The sequence below is a fragment of the Dendrobates tinctorius genome, unplaced genomic scaffold (genome assembly GCF_039654945.1).
Source record: "Dendrobates tinctorius isolate UK_male_01 unplaced genomic scaffold, ASM3965494v1 ptg000079l, whole genome shotgun sequence".
Taxonomy (NCBI): domain Eukaryota; kingdom Metazoa; phylum Chordata; class Amphibia; order Anura; family Dendrobatidae; genus Dendrobates; species Dendrobates tinctorius.
In genome coordinates this window covers 29,388,160-29,406,609 of record NW_027361747.1, presented here as the reverse complement: position 1 = coordinate 29,406,609, position 18,450 = coordinate 29,388,160, and the positions used below count along the sequence as shown (strand labels likewise).

At 43.9% G+C, this 18,450-nt stretch overlaps 1 protein-coding gene across 2 annotated transcripts; it reads left to right on the top strand.

Annotated features, from left to right (window-relative positions):
• The first annotated feature begins 1,008 nt into the window (after positions 1–1,008).
• On the top strand, positions 1,009–17,475 carry LOC141096807 (general transcription factor IIE subunit 1-like). Of its 2 annotated transcripts, none has more exons than XM_073583653.1 (5): positions 1,009–1,163; positions 3,123–3,600; positions 14,595–14,796; positions 16,317–16,549; positions 16,945–17,475. In XM_073583653.1, exons 2-5 carry the CDS (start codon positions 3,153–3,155, stop codon positions 17,331–17,333), a joined length of 1,272 nt encoding a protein of 423 aa, XP_073439754.1. In that variant the 5' UTR covers positions 1,009–1,163; positions 3,123–3,152; the 3' UTR covers positions 17,334–17,475. The 2 variants fall into 2 exon arrangements, with proteins under 2 accessions (XP_073439754.1, XP_073439753.1); XM_073583652.1 differs by lacking the exon at positions 1,009–1,163 and adding an exon at positions 3,001–3,030.
• Positions 17,476–18,450: the final 975 nt, after the last annotated feature.

Below are 18,450 nucleotides of genomic sequence, written 5' to 3'. Positions count from 1 at the left end.
GCCTCCAAATATTATAATGGCCTCCACATAATCCTCCATGTAATGAGAAACTGGGTCTGAGCCGAAAAAGTAAATTAATGTGTATGCAAAATGTAAATGCATATGAACACATGACTTTTACACAGAGAAAACCAAAAACAAAACACAAAACAAATATCCTAAAATAAAAAAGTAAAAAATAATTGAAAAAATTGCATGAAGGTAATAATAATAATAAGAGTATTTAGTTATCAACCCTCCATATAGTATAATGGGCCCTATAGTCCTCCATATAGTATACTGCACCTCATAACCCTCCAGATTCTCCAATTTTTTTTTGTTTTTTTTTAAACTCATGCCCAATGTGAGCTGTAGGACTGTGTTTTTTCCTTATAGGAAAATTCCTGTAAAAATATATACAGTGGTGTTTTTAAGTTCACAATCTCAGCATTCCTGCACTAAATAATGTGTTTTAAAACAAGTTTGAGCCTAAATTTAGGTCCATATTGAATTTTGCGAACTTGGCTGACTCCCTGTACTTATCTCCATTGCGGACGGGCGCAGGATCTGCCTACTATTTACATGAACTAGTCGGGTTAGGAAATCAGGTAAGACTAGAGCATAGACCTTACCTAAAAAATGTGTCAAACCTGCAACCAAATGCATAGAAAGTGGAAAATACAGCCAAAGGGTATGTGCACACGTTGCGGGTTCGTGTGCAGATTTTTTCACCTAGAATCCACAGGTCAAAATGCCTGTGTTTTACCTGCAGATTTACTGCGGATTTCGCCTGCGGATTCCTAGAATGGAATGGGTGTAAAAACGCTGCGGAATCCACACAAAGAATTGACACGCTGTGAGAAATAAACTGCTGCATGTGCACAGCAGTTTTTATTTTCCATTGCCTAACATTGTACTGTACATCACTAGCGGATCCGCAGAGGCAAATCCGCAACGTGTGCACATACCCTTAACCCGCCACAAAGCCGCAACCATCAGTGTAAAGTGCTATTGGTGCAGGTAACCCGCAGCAGAGAAACCAGCATTATCAGATGGGAACACCACCTGATGTCTGACTGATCGCAGCTGGGGAATGTTTTGTATGTTGGGGGTGACGGGAGCTTTCATTAACCACTGAGCCAAACTGTAGGGAATGGAACAAGTTGATTAAATAAAACAGAAAGGTAAGTAGCAGCAAAAAGATCAGCAATGTAGAAGGTGAGATTTATCACAAGGGGAATTTTTAAGTCCGTTTCTATAGAAATTGTGTTGCTACTATGTGAACCAAATCTTAGTACTGGGGCAATATTTTATCAGTTAGTCCCCAGATGTAACGTGCCTCTGCAGATGTTTCGCTAGTTTATATGCCTCCCCAGTATTGGAGTGACAATTTTGACTTAGCTTCAACTTGTTAAAGAATTCATAAATGTGACGTACAGGTGCTCAACTGGTTAACCCTGCTCACTTTCCTATCCATGGTTCAAAAGTGGCAAGGGTGGCATAAAATTCCAACAAATCGATGATTTTTGTGCAAAAAAAAACAAACCGTTTTTCTTTTTACTTTTTGTAAGAGGAAATTGAAGCTGTTGTACCATGAATCCATACAGAGATTCCCATATCTCGGCTTACAGGGTTACTCTTAACATTGATTTTCAGGAGCGCACCTCACCCTACCTCTCAATTCCATGCTGGCCCAGAAGGGCTCGTTCAGATAGCCATGCAAGTTGGTCTGAGCAGGGAGTGCAATGTTTGACCGGCCGCGGCTCTCCGGACCGGAGCATAACTGCCTTGTATATTTCTATGAGGCTGTCACGCTCGGGTCAGGAGAGTCATGGCCATCCATGTATTGCTGTCTGTGCTGAGAGCGATTTGCTGTGATGTCTGAATGAGCACTAAGGCTGTGCAATTCTCACTGATTGAAAACTTGGACCAGCGTCACGGTTGAGCCACTGGCCCATAGATGTGCACTCTACAATGCTGCTATCAGACGTAGCGTTGCCTCTGCTACATTGGATCAGCACTTCCATGCTCTACCGTTAAGGGTGTATACGTGCTGTGCTCCGTGCCTAAGAGATCAGCCACAATAGATATCTTGTAGAGTCGGCCAGTTACAATGAGCCAGAAGTACGGTAAACTGCAAAGTTTCTTGTTTTTACATTTATTGTCATGACAATAACAGTTCAGTCTATAGAAGGAGGTCTGCACCGGCCCATGAGGACATGCTCGGAGAGGTAGTGTCACATCAGCTGTAGTGCTGCAGGCCGCTAATGTCCGATTCTAGGAGCCGCAGCCTATGAAACATTCTGCCATCCGCAGTACAGATCTAAATGGCTGCGGACTCTCTGTCAAGTCAGTGGATAACTGTATACACACTAAGGCCTCATTCACACGTCCTTGCTGCAGGTACTTGCTCTGTTCGCTTTTTCACAGACTTGCTATGCGGCCGCACGCACCGATCCGAGTGCCGGCGGCAGTGCCAGGTATTAACATGCGAGACTCGTCCGAATTTCTCGCATGTGTGATCCTGGCCATACTCTTATTTACACTGAAAACCCAAAGGGCTCTAATACCCCAAATTTTTGCCTACAGCTTCTGAATAAAGCTTCTTAAAACCTCAATCTCTCATACTGTACATGGATCCAAATTATAGAAAGTCCCCATGAAATGAGCCACATGTTCAGGAGCAATGACCCTGTACCTTTGTGCACCTCTGGTTGTGAGATGCTCCACAGATTTTTATTTATTTTTTTTTTTTTTTTGGGTCACCATTGTTCCTTCATGACTACTGCTGTGAAGCTAATCTAATCAGTCTACACTCCCGAACCTTAGATCTGACTTAAGAGACTTTAGTGAATGATGCAAAGGCCTGAAATCATAAGTGCCATGTACACTCCAGAGTCCTGGTCAGGTGTTTGCTGCTGGCTTTTGGCAGAAGAACCACCTGGAAATTCATTGTAAAGGTGACACACAGCAGGCAAGCTAATGTTCCATCGCTCACAGGTGAAATCAGGAAATTCACTAAGTACATCCTGCCTGATGCCATTTCCCTTGGTAATTAACGATGCATACTACACAGAGAAACGTCTACCTCACGGTCATTCTCCATCATCGCAGTGTATAATCCTGAATCCTCTACTTTGTAGTTACAGGAGGTTGATGTCCGTCCTTTCACAATGGGAGACCAAGACACCATGACCGAGGTCCCTGCCGCACTGAAACGACTGGCCAAGTACATGGTGCGAGGATTTTATGGATTGGAACATTCGCTGACCCTCGATGTTCTCATCAGGTATCCTTGCGTGAAAGAGGATGACATTGCTCTGCTCCTCAAGTTTGAGAAGAAACAGCTTCGAGCAATCCTCAACACCTTAAAGGCTGATAAATTCATCAAGTGTCGCATGCGTGTAGAAACCGGCTCCAACGGGAAGAGCACCAAACACAACTATTATTACATCAACTACAAAGTGCTAGTAGATGTGGTCAAGTATAAACTGGATCACGTTCGTCGCAAGATTGAGTCCGATGAGCGAGAATCCACCATAAGGGCTTCCTTTAAGTGTCCAGGGTGTCAAAGCACCTACTCTGACCTGGAGGTGAACCAGCTGTTTGACCCATTTACAGGTATTTATTTTATCTTTAATTATATTTTTCTTGTAACGGTGATATCATACTGTGTGTAGCTGCACGCCATAATAACTAGATCACTGAGATGTGTTCACACAATGCTGCTGTGGTGAATTTTTTTTTTTTTTATATATATATATATATATATATATATATATATATATATATATATATATATATATATATATATATATATATATGAACACAGCCTAAGTCCAGTCCAGAACTTAAAGTACTGTACAGTCTGGCAGCAGATGTCCCCTGACACAAACGTGGCAGCCTTATAGACCTATATCGGGGTGCAGTGTGGATCCACAGACCCATGGCCAGACTGTGCATTGTGCTCTGACTGGACTTATTTTTTTGTGGGACTTGCTGTAGTTTTGAATGACACCATTCACTTTTTTTAAATATACAGAAAAAAACTGAATGTCATCATAACTAGCGATAAGCGACTTTGCCTTTTTTAGGGTCAAGTTGGGTTTCATGAAACCCGACTTTCTCAAAAGCTGGGTCGAACGAAATCGGCCGACTATAGGGAAAAGTCGGAGGCCGACTGAAACACAAAACCCAATGCAAGTCAATGGGGAAGCAAAGTCGTCAGGGAATGGAGGACAGTAAACACACCTGCATTGCTCATTTCAATGCCAACAACATAAATTCTTATTACTGAAGCTTGTCAACCTTAATTTACTTCATAATAATATTTACGCATTGAAAACTGGGGGTTATTTGGCTAAAGTTGTCGGGGGGTAGGGCTGGCTCCTGGTTTTCGTGTGCCCTGGGCCAAAGAGTGTCAGTGCGCCCCTTTAACACATACCACGACTCCTGATGCTCCGATACGGCACAGAAATATAGGTATAGTACAATGAAAAATACTTCACTGTTTACATGACCTGAAGGATATCTATTTTTAAATTCTACAATAGCTCAAAAAAATGACAGTATATTACTCTATACAGTATTAGGGTGTGTGCAGACGCTGCAGATTATCTGCGGTTTAGCCTGCGGTTTGGTCCTGCGGATTCACCATCTCCACAATGGTGGAGATAGGAACCCGCTGCGGATTCCGCAGAAAGAATTGACATGTCAATTCTTTCTGCGGTTTCAAAACCGCAGGAAATCTGCACGGATTTTTCCGCACCGTCTACACAGTGGTTTTTGTTTACCATTCATTTGAATGGTACTGTACACCGCAGCTAAAACTGCTGCGGGTCCGCAGCGGAATCCGCAGCGTGTGCACATACCCTTATGGCCACCACATTGTGCACCATACAGAATGAGCCCCATATATTTCTCCATACAGAATAATTGGTCACATATAATGTTCCAGTATATGATGAGCTCCACATAATGCTACAGTATATGATGGTCCCTATGGACGATGCTTTAGTGTGTTATGTGCCAAAATAATGCTGCATATATAATGGGCCCCATTTCTAATGCTCCAGTGTATAATGTGCCCCATAGATGCTGCTCCAGTGTCTGACCTGGCCCATTTAGAATGCTCTAGTATATGATAGGCCCCATGAATGATGCTCCATATATGATGGGCCCCATTTCTAATGCTCCAGTGTATAATGTGCCCCATAGTTGCTGCTCCAGTGTCTGATCTGCTCCAGTGTCTGATCTGGCCCATTTAGAATCCTCCAGTATATGATGGGCCCCATGGATGATGCTCCAGTGTCTTATGGGCCAAAATAATGCTCCATATATGATGAGCCCCATTTCTAATGCTCCAGCGTATAATGTGCCCCATAGATGCTGCTCCAGTGTCTGATCTGGCCCATTTAGAATGCTCCAGTATATGATGGGCCCCATTTTGAATGAACCCAGGCATGGTATGTGAAAAGACCATGGCGTAATCTGAAGTGTGTGCTGCCGCATCCTTCAATTTTGGTGTGGGTGAAGGACCCAAGGAAAGGGGTTGCTCCTGACTAGAAGCCTGCACTGACGACTCAGTGCTTGCATTTTTTTAAACTTCAGAAGAGGAGGCGATAGAGCTGGAGGCTGTTTCAGCAATGTAAGCCACAAACAGTTCCTGATACTCCGGCTTTAAAAGGGAGAAAAGGGAGCCTTACAGGCCTTCCGTAGCTAGACCATGATGCAGGCTCAACACCTCCTGCCTTAGCTGCTATTGTGCTTTTGGCACTACCAGCAGATGCACCACCACCACCATCAGTACCAGGTGGCCCCCCCACGCCCACGTCCGCGGCCTCTTCCACCATACTTCCTCATGTTTTGGAAAATAGACCCAAAATACCAGCAGATATATTGTACTGTATCAGAAGCGTACAGCTCTAGACAGTCTAGGAATAATAGTAATTCTCCCTACATATTTCATGAGTCATACACAGATGCTCACAGGCTTCGTATGGATTACCCAATAAAATAAAAAGTTGAAAAAGGGTACAGTATCACAAGATACAAGGTATAAATAGTATAGTGTAAACATTCTGAATCTCCATATATATTTCAGGAGGCAGACACAAACGCTCTCAGGCCCAGCTGTAAATGGGTAATGTAACACAAGCGTACAGCTGTATACAGTATTGGGGTAATCTTAAATCTCCAAATATATTTCCGAGCAACAGACAGACGTTCACAGGCTCATTAAGGATTTTACCAGAATCTAAATGGCAAAAAAGGGTACTGTATCAGAAGCGTACAGCTGTATACAGTGTTGGCCAAATTTGAAATCTCGATATATATTTCCGGAGTCACTCTCAGATGCTCTGTGTCTGGGTTTGACCATAATAAAATATGTTGTAAAAAAGGTACTGGATAACAAGATAGCAAGTATATATATTTAAGGGTACAATTTAAATCTCCGTATAGATAGTCCCGTAGTCACTCTCAGACGCTAACTCAGTATGGATTTGACCGTAATACTAAATGTCAAACAAAGGTACTGAAAAACAAGATGCAAGCTGTATCAAGCATAGGGTAAAAATTGGTATCTCTGATTCTCCGTATATATAGAATGAGTAAACCACACATGCTCACTCAGTATGGATGATACAGTACATTTGTTCAAAATTTTTTATTACGGTATCAGCAGATACCAGGTGTATCCAGTCTAGGGGTAATTGTAAATTTCCGTCTATACTTACGGAGTCAGACAAAGACACTCACAGGCTCAGTATGTACTGCACCAGAATTTAAAAAGTAGAAAAAGTGAAATTTATTTGAAGTGTACACCAGTATACAGTGCTGTGGTACTTTTAAATCTTCGTATATATTTCAATCTCAGTAAGCCAGTCCCGACTCTCCGCTACTGGAAACTACATGGATTCAAGTACAGATGGAAAGTCGAGTGTTAGCAGAAATTTGGGAATTACTCATCGCGGGAAAACCTCGTGGTAGATGTTGCAGAGGCGATGCAGACCCTCAGTAACTGTCTGTGGAGACAGCGAAAACGGTTCTTTGTGAAGAAAAGATTGCTGTATCGCAGTAGCGTGGATCCCATCACTGTCACTCGTCTCCATCAAATTGTGATCACAGGGACAGATGTAGACCTGGTCCTCACTGCCTATCATGATGTGTCTGGTAATTTTGGAGTGCAAAAGACAGAAGCCACAGAGGAGACATTGAAAAATGGTGGCAGGAATGTCACACGTCTGTGACTATCAAAACTGTGAAAGGTGATCATAAAGCACCACTGCATCCGCTTGTGAGTTGACGTCCATTACAAATGGTAGCCATTGATCATCTGAAGGTAGAGGCCAGCAGGACAGGCCATAGCTACATCTTAACCATCATCAATCAATACACCAAATTTGGAGTAGCCGTCCCTGTGATGGATTTAACTGCCCAGACTACACAGCGGTGGAGCAGGGAGAGGTAAGCATTGCAACTTACAAGTGCTGTGGCCATGACCAAGTGGGGGGGCACACTTGTGGGCGACGGTACTGGCACAAGGCCCCTCATAGTACGCTGGTGTGTCTGACAGCGAGTAGGCCCCCCACCACCAGACACTGTATTGTACTATGAGGGGCCCTGTGCCAGTGCCGTCGGCCATCAGTGGGCCTATCCACCTGTTCAGAGAAACGGCACTTGCCCGGTTGTACCAGGTGTTGACACCAGCCCTTCGGGGGGGGGGGGCAGCCCAGTTAGGGAGGTTTAAAAAATGTCATATGTTCATGTGTAGGCTGGACATTCAGCAGCTGCAAGTAGCGGCATTGGGCAAGTCCGAGGAAGAGGAGGACAAAAGCGAGGCAGCAACCTATGTGTCATCAGGGGAAGGTGGGACAAAATCCTTTGAAACCCATGCATGGTTAATTTTATTGAAGGTTAGATCATCAACAGTTTGGGTCGACAGACGGGTCCTTTTTTCTGTCAGGATTGATCCAGCAGCACTGAAGACTCTTTCAGATAACACGCTAGCAGCAGGGCAAGAGAGCTCCTGTAAGGCATATTGTGCCAATTCAGGCCAGGTGTCCAGTTTACAGGCCCAATACTCAAAGGGGAATGACCTATGAGGGAGAACATCGATATGGGAGAAGTAGTTTGTAACCATAGTTAACTGCTGTCTCCTGTCACTTGCAATCGATGCACTATTACCAGTCATGTGAGCGGTACTTGAGAAATCAGTCCACAACATGTTCATGAAACCCCTGTCTCCAACGCCACTTCGGCTGTGTGCACCACGAACACCTCTTCCATTGTGCCCATAACGGCTCGTGGGAGAACCAGCACCGCTGCAGTGTGCTGGGAAAGCCTCAAACAAATGGTTTACCAGAGTTGCTTGTTTGTTAGCCAATATTATCTCTAGATTCTCCTGTGGCATGATGTTGTGTAATTTGCCTTTGTAGCTTGGATTGAGGATGCTGGCCAACCAGTAGTCATCATCCTTCATCATTATGGCAATGCGGGGGTCCTTTTTTAGGATCCGCAAGGCATAATCACACATGTGGGCCAATGTTCCAGGTGTCAATAATGAACTGCCACTGCTGGATGGAGGAGCACTTTCTGGCAAATCCACATCCCTACAGTCACGCACAAACCCTGTACCTGACCTTGGAACGCCAACATTTTCTCTTGGCCCCTGAGAAGCATCATCCTCCTCTTCTTCCTCCACCTTGTCCCGGACAGTTTCCTGACCAGACAATGGCTGACTGTCATCAAGGCTTCCCTCCTCCTCCTCCTCCGCTGCAGACGCCTGATCCTTAATGTGCGTCAAACTTTGCATGAGCAGATGCATAAGTGGGATGCTAATGCTTATGACTGCGTCGTCTGCACTTACCAGCCGTGTGCATTCCTCAAAACACTGAAGGACTTTACAGGGGTCTTTCAGCTTTGACCACTGCACACCCAACAATTCCATGTCTTCCCTCAAACTGCCTGCCCATGTATCCTCCCACAAATACATTACAGCCTGCCTCTGTTCAAAGTGTGAGCCAGGCACGGTATGTGTGTGTTTTGCAAGGCCTATGGCTGCCACAAAATTACGGTCGTTATAGCTGACTACCTTGCCTGCCTCAAGATGTAGACTGCCCAGCCATGACTCAGTTTGTCGCTGAAAGTAGTCTGCCAGTACCTCCGCGGTGTGTCTGTCGCCCAAAGACATCATCTTTAACACAGCCTGCTGACGCTTACCACTAGCTGTTCGATAGTGGGACACCTCGTGTGCAACATTGGCAGCTGCGGATGGAGTGCTTGTGCGACTGCGCTTTGTGGATGAGCTTTCGCTTATTGGGTAGGAGGGTTGAACGCCTACAGCCAACTGTTTCCTATACCGTGGGCTAGGCAGCACTGTTCCACCGCTGCTGTCCCCTGTGGAGCCTGCATCCACCACATTAACCCAGTGCGCAGTGATGGACACGTAACGGCCCTGGCCATGCCTACTGGACCATGCATCTGTTGTGAGGTGCACCTTTCCACTCACTGATTGCTTGAGTGCATGGATAATGCGGTCTTTCACATGCAGGTGGATGGCTGATCGAGAAAAGAAGTGCCGACTGTGTAGGCCATGAGCTGACGGAAAGCTTCGCTTTCAACCAAACGGTAAGGCATCATCTCTAATGAGATTAGTTTGGCAATGTAGGCGTTCAAACACCGTGTACGCGGATGAGAGGATGAGTACTTTCTTGTCCTACTCAGTGTCTGGTAGGGTGAGCTGGAGTGGAGAGCTGCATATGGGGGAACTAGTGGTGGACCGGACGGAGTGAGAGGGGGTTGGTGATTGGTATTGGTGGTGATGGCCTAGATTCTGTGTTTCGCTGCAAAACCATTGTGATTCCCTGAGTGCTTTGGCCTTGCGACGACACCTCAACATTTAGTGCTGGTGGTGTGCTTAACGTTGGTGGTGGTCTTACAGTGGTGGAAGCGATGGAGCGTTGTTGGCTACGTTCAGTCGGAGCAGGTGCACATGTGCTACCTGAGGTTTTGTAGTCCGTCCACGCTTGCAAGAGCATGTTGGTTAAATGTCTAAGCATGCAACTGGTATTCAAATTTCTGAGTTGTTTACCTCGGCTAAAGGTCCTTCTGGACCTCTTACAGGTATCCTTTGCCTCATCAGTAGGATTTTGGACAAAGAAATGCCACACTGCACTCTTCCTACTATGGTATACATTTTCTGGGCTTGCAGGGTGTGCTAAGTTGACCGTCTGGCCAAGCTGTCCTGCAACTCTTGGTTTTTGGTTCACGTTTTTGGACAGCTACGGGCCTGCCAGATAACCGCTGCTGCGATTTCAATGCCTGCTGCGGATCCTTCTCCTTATATGAACTAATGCCAGCGACACCCTCTTCCCCCAATGGATGCCAATCCGGGTCAAGAACTGGGTCATCCATCACCTCCTCTTCAATGTCATCTGCACCTTCCTCTGTATCTTCCTCTGTGTCACCGTGTAAGGTGGTATAGTATGCGGGAAGGGGCACCTGAGTTTCATCAGGGTCAGATTCTGTCTCCGTAGACAGCGAGGGCAATGTAGTGCTCTGGGTCAATGTACCAGCACAATCATCTAGCAGTGGCTGTGCATCAGTGCACTCCATGTCAGATTCATCTTGGACTGGGGAATTCAGGATTTGACTTGATAACCCAGGCATGGTATGTGAAAAGAGCTCCATGGAGTAATCTGAATTTTGGGCTGCAGCATCCTTCACTTTTGGTGTGGGTGAAGGAAACAAGGAAAGGTGTTCTTCCTGACCAGAAGCCTGCAATGACGACTCTGTGCTTGCAGTGTTTGTAACTTCAGAGGCAATAGAGCTGGAGGCTGTTTCGGCAATGTAAGCCAAAACCTGTTCCTGATGCTCCAGCTTTAAAAGCTGTTTACCTACACCCAGAAAAGGGAACCTTAACCCCTTAGCAACAGAGCCAGTTTGCAGCTTAATGACCAGGCCAATTTTTACAATTCTGACCACTGTCCCTTTATGAGGTTATAACTCTGGAATGCTTTAATGGATCCCGCTGACTGAGATTTTTTTTTTTGTGACATATTGTACTTCATGTTAGTGGTAAAATTTCTTCGATAAGTCTTGTTTATCTATGAAAAAAACGGAAATATGGCGAAAATTTTGAGAATTTTGCAATTTTAAAACTTTAATTTTTTATGCCCTTAAATCAGAGAGATGTCACAAAAATTTCTTAATAAATAACATTTCCCAGATGTCTACTTTACATCACCACAATTTTGGAAACAAAATTTTTTTTTTGCTACGAAGTTATAAGGGTTAAAAGTTGACCAGCGATTTCTCATTTTTACAACAAAATTTACAAAACCATTTTTTTTAGGGACCACATCATATTTAAAGTCATTTTGAGTGGTGTACATGACAGAAAATACCCAAAAGTGGCACCATTCTAAAAACTAGACAACTCAAGGTGCTCAAAACCACATTCAAGAAGTTTATTAACCCTTTAAGTGCTTCACAGGAACTAAAGCAATGTGGAAGGAAAACATTAACATTTAACTTTTTTTTTGCAAAAAATTTACTTCAGAACCAATTTTTTTTATTTTCACAAGTGTTAAAAGAGAAAATCAACCACAAAATTTGTTGTACAATTTCTCCTGAATACGCCGATACCCCATATGTGGGGGGTAAACCACTTTTTCAGCACACGGCAGAGCTCGCAAGGGATGGAGCGCCGTTTGACTTTTTCAATGCAGATTTGGCTGGAATTGAGATCGGATGCCATGTTGCGTTCGGCGAGCCCTTAATGTGCCTAAACAGTGGAAGCCTCCAACAATTGACCCCATTTTGGAAACTAGACCCATTAAGGAACTTATCTAGATGTGTGGTGAGCACTTTGAACCTTCAAGTGCTTCACAGAAGTTTATAACGTAGAGCCATGAAAATAAAAAATCAATTTTTTTCCACAAAAATGATCTTTTCGCCCCAAATTTTTATTTTTACAAGGGTAACAGGAGAAATCATACCCCCACAGTTGTTGTGCGATTTGTCCTGAGTACGCCGATACCCCATATGTGGGGGGGAACCACTGTTTGGGCGCATGGGAGAGCTTGGAAGGGAAGGAGTGCCATTTTGGAATGCAGACTTTGATGGAATGGTCTGCGGGCGTCATGTTGCATTTGCAGAGCCCCTGATGGGCCTAAACAGTGGAAACCCCCCACAAGTGACCCCATTTTGGAAATTAGACCCCCTAAGGAACTTATCTAGATGTGTGGTGAGCATTTTGAACCCCCAAGCGCTTCACAGAAGTTTATAAACGCAGAGCCGTGAAAATAAAGTCTTTCATTTCCACAAAAGTGATTTTTTTTTAGACTCAATTTTTAGACCCCCAAAGTTGGTAAATAGTGGAAACCCCTCAATTCTTTCTCCAACCCTAACCCCAACACACCCCTAACCCTAATCCTAGTTCGCCCTAACCCTAGCCCTAACCCAACCCTAACCCTAATGGAAAACTGAAAAAAAAAATATATTTTCTTTATTTAGTTATGTTGGCCTAACTAAGGGGGTGATAAACGGGGGGATTATGTACTATTTTGTTTATTTTGATCACGATGATAGTTTATCATCATGATCAAAATGAATGAATGGAATCTGCCAGCCGGAGCCCGCCATTTTCCCCGGATCCAAGATGGCGGTGCCCACCGGAGGAAGCCACAGGGATGCAGGACCACCGGGGGGGGACCTTATTTCTCTCTCCTCTGATGTGCGATCACATCAGAGGAAAGAGAAATTAAATGTAAAATCGCGGGGTTTTTTTCGATCGCCGTTATAGGGTTAATAACGACGATCGCAAAAGCGGGGTCGGTTAAAAACGACCGATTCATGTTCTCTGGGGTCTCGGCTACCCACGGCAGCCGAGACTCCGGAGAAAACCCGACACTGGGGGGCGCTATTCACTTTATTCACTTTCTCCACAGGGCCGTGAATTAGCGGCGCTGTGGTTTTAGTACCCTTAATTACCGCCGTTAAAAGGCGTATCGGCGGTCGTTAAGGGGTTAAAGGCCTTCTTGTGCCAGACGATGACGCAAGCTCAACACCTCCTGCCTTAGCTGCTATTGTGCTTTTTGCCAGAACCAGCCGAGGCACCACCACCACCATCAGTACCAGCTGCGCCACCCCTGCCCACGTCCGCGGCCTCTTCCACCATACTTCCTCATGTTTGGAAAAATGTACCAAAAATACCAGAAGAGAGATGGTACTGAATGAGGAGCGTACAGCTGTGTAAGGTGTATTAAAAAAATGAAATCTCCGTATATATTTTGTTAGTCACAGACGCTCTCCCAGTATGTATTTGACTGTAATCCAACAAGCAGATATACGGTACTGTATCAGAAGTGAACAGCTGTATACATTTTTGGTGAAACTAACAATCTCTGTATATGTATTTACGGAGTGTCACACACACTGACTCTGTATAGATGTGACAATAATGCGAACAGCAGATATACAATACTGTTTGAGAATCAGACAGCTCAATACGGTGTATGGAGAAATGGAAATGTCGGTATATGTATTTACGGAGTGTCTCACACACACACACACGCTGACTCTGTATAGATGTGACAGTAATGTGAACGGCAGATATACAATACTGTTTGAGAATCAGACAGCTCTATACGGTGTCTGTATGGAAAATTGTAAATCTCCGTCTATTTTTATATGGAATGACACGCTGTATCTGTATAGATTTGACCGTAATCAAACAGCAAATATAAGATACTGTTTGAAAAGCGGACAGCTCTATACGGTGTAGGTCTGGAAAAATGGAAAATCTTTTTTTTTTTTTTCCCAGAGTCACACACAGCTTGTATTTGTCCGTGATACCAGCCGGTACACAGTAGTGTGTGAGGAGTGTACACTGCTATACGGTGTGTGAAAAAACGAACGCTCCGTAACTGACCAGAACAAAATAATAAAAGTTGGAGTGCTTTGAAAAAAGCAGTTTGAACAGCAGTGTGCACACACCAATGCAGGTAGCCTTAAAAGGCAGCCTAATCACCACCAGCGCTGCTGCACAGAACAAAAATCCTCCCCTTTCACTGCACACTAACTAGACAGTGAAAAGCGTTATCAGCAGAAGCTATTTTTTTTTCTTCTTCCCTGACTAACGCTCTCCCTATTCACAATCATCAGCAGCACCTCTCCGTATTCTAAGATCGGCAGAAGTAAGATGGCGGTCACGGCCTTTTATAGGCACTGTGACGCCAAAGCCAGCCAATCGCGTGCATGCCCTTCTCTAACATGGTGGGGGCCGCTGTCGACGTAATCGCGTTGCCTACAGTGTGCGTCCTTGATGATTGGCAGAGAAAAGACGCTGGAAGCATTATTTGAAACGCGACTTTGGCGCTCAAGTCGGCGACCTCGTGGCTGACATCACGCTGTGGTCGGGTTTCGATCAGCGAAACCCGACTTTAGCAAGTCGGCGGATTCTGAATTTGGTCGACCCGTTTCGCTCAACTCTAATCGTAACTGTTCTCTCCCTGGATCTAACCACTTAAATGCTGCGGTCAGCAAATGACAATAGTGGCATCTAATTGGTTAAAGGTTCTCGCAGGTAATTGCTCCTGTTTCTCCCGCAGAGCTCTTTCGTTGCACTTACTGCAATGCTGAAGTAGAAGAAGACTTCTCATCAATGCCAAAAAGAGATGCCAGAACGTTACTTGCCAAATTCAATGAGCAGATTGAACCGATCTTTGTGCTTCTCCAAGAGACAGAAGACATTGTGCTCCCATGTGAGCTGCTCGAGCCGCAGCCGACATATATCCCAGAGCTTGCAAACAGGTAAGTGCCTGTTAGTAGCCCTCACCCCTGCCATAGTGACCCTGCAGAGCTCCCTCTAGCGCCTCTATAACACCGTGAGCTGTAATGCTATTCTATTAGTGTTAGCCATTATGGGTGTATAATGGCATCAGCCGTAATGTACTGACATTACTTCTCCAGTAACAGCACCCATATAATTTCATATATTACCATAATGAAAGCATAAAACTGTGACATGTAGTTACCCTACAATGAAGGCCATAGTGTTCCCAGCAATACTGCTGTATAACCTCAGCTTGGGTCCTAGCCGTACAGTACGCCATGATTTTATACATAATGCCCTATAAGGTTCGGGCTACATGGCAAATTTGGCTTTCGCAAGTCACACAACCAAAGTACTCCATGTTTCGCTGCTACACCGCAGCGCAGTACAAGTAATTGAGGGCACATTGCGACCCAAAGGGTATTTAGAGAAGGACGTCGCAAAAAGAGCCTTGCTTGGCGTGGTGGCAGTGCCCTTGGAGTTGTGAGGCGACCCCCATTCACTTGTGTTGAGCTACAATGTAGAGCAAAACATGGAGAGCACTTGACGTGTCCTGGCCAATGTCTCCAATATCGCCAGCCTAAAGCTAGCCATAATAAGTACATCTTCTGAGTCCTGCCACCTAGAGCCAACAAGGGCCATAGTCCTTTACTTCTTCCTTCCACTGCCGAAGTTTGCCGTTGCTGAACAACGTAATAAACTTGGGCCACTGTCTACAAAAGTAGAAGTTAATGATTATACCAACCCAGTGACTGAAGTTATTATTCTACACATGGTGAACACAGTAAGAAAAAACATTATCAGAACAAAATAATAAAATGCACACTAAACAAACAGTACATAAGTGGTGACATAAAAAAAAAAAATCCCACAAATAAAACAAGGACTCATACCTAATTGTATATGTTAAAGAATCCCTTCCCCCATCAAAGTTTTTATTCTCTTAATATATTGCAGTCATATTATATAGCACTTCGTACTTACCATTGCTCATTTTGCCTTTCTACCCAGTTAATAATAGTTTCTGCTCTAGCTAGAAACAGGAAATCTCTTGTCCTTACAGAAATCATTCCTATGTTTAATTCCTAACCCAGCTTATTTCTCCTCCCATCTGACAGGGACTTTTGCAGTGACTGATGAGACAAACAGGGAAAATTGACCTCCTGTTACTACATAAAGCTTAGAAGGATTCAGCTAGTCAATCTTTAATCACGCAATGTCATAGACACAATGGAAAAGAATTAGCTGGGTAGAAAGGCAAAATGAGCAATTGTAAGTACACAGTGATATATAATATGATAGTAGAATTATGAAGATACAAACTGATGGGAGTGCTTTTTTAACAAACATACGAAGTGATCGGAATAGATGAAAAGCAGGTCAGTAAATGGTTAGGTGGTAAATGCTTGAAAGATGACTATTGGAATATTTAGGAATGTGAAGTACCGTATATAAATTCTGGCGGCTGCCCCTCATAATTCCAGCCTATTTACTTCAGCTGTGAACAGAGCTCTGACATGGCAGCTGTTGACATGCAAGGGAACCTGGGGCGATGGGCAAACAAATCCTCATCTATGGACAATATGTATGTCCAAAGTGTGACCATTAATGTCAACGAGCCGGAGCTTAAAAAGGCGAAAGAAATGAAAGGGAAGGAGCAGCCGGTGTGGATGAAGGAAAGCACGGTGTCTGTCCATGAGGTGCTTCCAGAAGAAATAAAGACTGATCTCTGTGAGTATTGAGTGAGATGCCAAATCACCCGGGCCTCTATATAAATACGGTGATGGTCACAGGGATTGGAACACTGTAGCCTTAGTACAATTTTGAGGGGGCGGTAAAATAAACTCTACTTGACCTCGTTTCTGGATGTCATATTAAATTTAGTACGTTTGGTGCATCTCTCACTTATGTAATGCGTGTGCCGGATTAACCAATCCAACCTCCTATGTCCGTGTCTCTAACCTCCATATGCATCTGTGTCCTCCCCTAAGTCGGCTCAGTATAAAGATGACCTTGTCTTGTTTGTGTAGGAAAACAAAATCAGAGGTTGGGTTGGTTCTCTCGATACAATCGCAGCCTCTTTCAGTCCTTTAATTTGCATTCAATTTTTGTATCTGTTCCCAAAGTACCTGAAAAACTAGAAAATGTGGACGAAAATGCCAATAAGAAGGACGATGGTGCTGACAATGAAGTGCTAAAGACTCTTCTAATCCACGAAATGAAATCTGGATCTGGTCCAAATGTTACTCAAATAACCAAAAGTGATTCAGAAAGCGACACCAGCGAGTCCGATGAAGAGAAAAAACGTGCAAAGCCAGAAGGGGCGAAACCCATGAGCAGCACAGAGCAGGATGAAGAAGCTGAAGCTGATGACCCAGTGGTCATGGTTGGTGGCCAGCCCCATGTGTATAGTGAGGTCAGTCAGAACCCAAGTCTTGTGTCGTTTATGACGGAGGAGGAGAGAGAATCGTACATCAAAATAGGACAACAAATGTTCCAGTCCGCGTTTGAGTAATTTTCTGTACTAAAATGGAACAGAATTTTTTTTTTTTTAAAGCGCGATCCCGCTTTTGTTGAGTTTTGTTGCACATACGACATAGGGTTGGGTATTGGGCACTGAGAAGACGAGTAAATAAACTCTGCAGCATCAAGTCTTATCTTTGCTTATGTTCAATTCCAGTTTTCCATTTTGATGTTTTTAAGGACAAGATGTCCTCCCTGTTATGCAGACATTTCTAGTGACATGATCCATCGAAAAGTATATTATTATTATTGCAGGTTTCGCGAGTCTGAATGTATGTATCTGTACATCTTTGATTTTCTAAAATCAGAGGTTGCCCACGTAGTTAGAAAGCAGAGTAGCCCAGCATTACTACAAGAAACAAAGGCCCTTATTCATCAAAGTGGCAGAGTTGTGGCAGGACAGAGCACCACCCAGTTGTCTAATTCATGAGTAGCATACCTTACACCAGAAATCTTACTCTGCTTCCACCATGCCTCCTCATCAAGACTGGCGTGAATGGCGGTTTTGATGACTCACGACCGGAGTTCAGAAGGGATACTAGCATATTTATACCGTCTGAATTGTAAACTTCAGAATATGTCGCAGCAGAAATATGTAAATGAACATAATTTTTTTTTTTTTAGGGTTGCACTTTAGCTAAAGCCTCGGGTAGAACTATACTAGGTGGCCTGTGACTGTATAAATCAGGCTAGGATTACGCAGTGACATGCTGACATCGCATTTAATGATTTTTTAGAGTATCGCATTAAGACCTGCAGTCACCGCTACTGTTTCCAAACGGGTTTATTTATTTTTTTTACCTGGTTTTAAGTCTTACTTTCCATGACTTTTCAATGCAAGTCCTGCTTTCAGTCCTGCTTAGACATGAGAAAAAGTGGCCTAAAATACGACGGAAATAATAATAAATCTTTATATAGCGCCAACATTTTCCGCAGCGCTTCACAGTTTAACAGTTTCAAAACACAAGTTATAAGTAACAACGTTATCAATACAGAAATTAAAGCAAAATAAGACGACCCTGCTCGTGAGAGCTTACAAAGTACAGGTGTGTATTTACAATGGTGTATTTACAATGATTGTCAGCCATCTTGAGGGAGTGAGGGATGGA

Excerpts from the sequence above, each read along its gene's own strand:
- LOC141096807 (XM_073583652.1), top strand. Across the intron at positions 14,797-16,316 it reads ATCCCAGAGCTTGCAAACAG|CTGTGAACAGAGCTCTGACA; the intron begins GTAAGTGCCTGT and ends TATTTACTTCAG. Across the intron at positions 16,550-16,944 it reads AGAAATAAAGACTGATCTCT|TACCTGAAAAACTAGAAAAT; the intron begins GTGAGTATTGAG and ends CTGTTCCCAAAG.